We start from the raw sequence: 2,068 nt of genomic DNA on the forward strand, positions 1-2,068 counted from the left end.
TCTTCTGTCTGCCAGGGACAGCTCTCAGCCAGCCCTGGCAGCTGCTCCCAGTGCTGGGGGACAAGATCTGGGTGGCAGGAGACAGCTGGTGAGGCTTGGAAGTGTTCTCCTTGTGTGGGGAGGATGCTGCATTGTTCAGGAGTGCTTCCAGCATGGCATTGAACTGCAGAACATTTCCAAGTAGATTATACAGGGAGCATAGCAAGGGAGGGGCTGCATAAAAGGGAAAATCCTGCTTTTTATTTTACTGCTCTGGGTTGCCTGGATGTGAAATAGCACATAGATATTCATCTCTGATTTCAGGCAGTAAAAAATAAAAACCATTTCTCTTATATCTGAATAAACTGGGCAGTTACTGAGATGAGCACAGGGTCCCTTAAGGCAACATCTGTTTTGCTTTTCCAGCCTCCTCAGGGTTGCTCTGACATTGCCCTCAGAGCCTGCAGAGCCAGAGCTGCCCCTGGGCAGTGCCTGAGCTGGGAGGGCTCTGCAGGGCAGAGCTGAGCCCCCAGGGCTGGGCTGGGCTCTGGCAGCACTGGCAGGGCCCAGCCCTGGGCACAGGGAAGCAGCTGCTGGCAGGGACAGCTCCAGGCAGCAGAGCCCTGGGCAGGCAGTGGGGGGAAAGTGCCCCCAGGCTGTGCTGGGATATTTCAAGTCCTCTCCAAACCCAACTATTCCATGATTACTTTTCTTACAGATCCCCATGCCAAGACAGAACAAATGTCCAACAGCAGCTGCATCAGGCACTTCCTCCTGCTGGCATTGGCAGACACGCGGCAGCTGCAGCTCCTGCACTTCTGCCTCTTGCTGGGCATCTCCCTGGCTGCCCTCCTGGGCAACGGCCTCATCATCAGCGCCGTAGCCTGCAGCCACCACCTGCACACGCCCATGTTCTTCTTCCTGCTCAACCTGGCCCTCGCTGACCTGGGCTCCATCTGCACCACTGTCCCCAAAGCCATGCACAATTCCCTCTGGGACACCAGCAACATCTCCTACACAGGATGTGCTGCTCAGCTCTTTTTCTTTATGTTCTTCATCTCAGCAGAGTTTTGCCTCCTGACCATCATGTGCTACGACCGCTACGTGTCCATCTGCAAACCCCTGCACTACGGGACCCTCCTGGGCAGCAGAGCTTGTGCCCACATGGCAGCAGCTGCCTGGGCCAGTGCCTTTCTCTATTCACTGCTGCACACAGCCAATACATTTTCCCTGCCCCTGTGCCATGGCAATGCCCTGGGCCAGTTCTTCTGTGAAATCCCACAGATCCTCAAACTCTCCTGCTCTAAATCCTATCTCAGGGAACTTGGGCTTCTTGGTGTTAGTACCTGTTTAGGACTCGGATGTTTTGTGTTCATTGTTTTCTCCTATGTGCAGATCTTCAGGGCTGTGCTGAGGATCCCCTCTGAGCAGGGACGGCACAAAGCCTTTTCCACCTGCCTCCCTCACCTGGCTGTGCTCTCCCTGTTTGTAAGCACTGCATTGTTTGCCTACCTGAAGCCCCCCTCCATGTCCTCCCCATCCCTGGATCTGGCCCTGTCAGTTCTGTACTCGGTGGTGCCTCCAGCCCTGAACCCCCTCATCTACAGCCTGAGGAACCAGGAGCTCAAGGCTGCAGTGTGGAGACTGATGACTGGATGGTTTCACAAATATTAAACTGCTGGACAGTTTCTCTAAATCAATTGAAATAAAAGCCATCTTCTATACTTCCTTTTAGTTTGATTGTGGGGTTTTTTTCCTTTGGTTTAGGTTTTCCATATTGTCCACAGAGAAATGTCACTTTTTGTGCTATTTCTCATTCTCTTTCTCTCCACCTTCCCTGTGGCCACAGACTGTGTCAATGAAGGGCTGCACTCTTGGTGGCTTTAAAGTAACTAAAGGATGTCCCAGCAGAGTTTTCTGCAGAGATGCCCTTGTGTTGCCTTCTCTGGAGCTGCAGCAGCAATGTCTGTGTGCAGAGCTGGGGCAGATCAGTGCTGGCCCAGCAGCTGTGCCCAGCAGCAGCAGCAGCAGCACTTGGTGTTGCCAGTGCTGCTGCCGTGGCCCTGCCCCGCTGCCCTGGTGGCCCTGG

General features: G+C 54.0%; 1 protein-coding gene across 1 annotated transcript; it reads left to right on the forward strand.

Moving 5' to 3' along the window:
• Nucleotides 1-720: 720 nt before the first annotated feature.
• Nucleotides 721-1,653, forward strand: LOC143692746 (olfactory receptor 14I1-like). The gene has a single exon (XM_077172988.1). It carries the CDS (start codon nt 721-723, stop codon nt 1,651-1,653), a length of 933 nt encoding a protein of 310 aa, XP_077029103.1.
• Nucleotides 1,654-2,068: the final 415 nt, after the last annotated feature.

This window comes from Agelaius phoeniceus, assembly GCF_051311805.1.
Source record: "Agelaius phoeniceus isolate bAgePho1 chromosome W unlocalized genomic scaffold, bAgePho1.hap1 SUPER_W_unloc_2, whole genome shotgun sequence".
NCBI classification, from domain to species: Eukaryota; Metazoa; Chordata; class Aves; order Passeriformes; family Icteridae; genus Agelaius; species Agelaius phoeniceus.

What these genes read in the sequence shown, in the direction of transcription:
- LOC143692746 (XM_077172988.1), top strand. Translation starts at nt 721, where the DNA reads ATGTCCAACAGCAGCTGCATCAGGCACTTCCTCCTGCTGGCATTGGCA.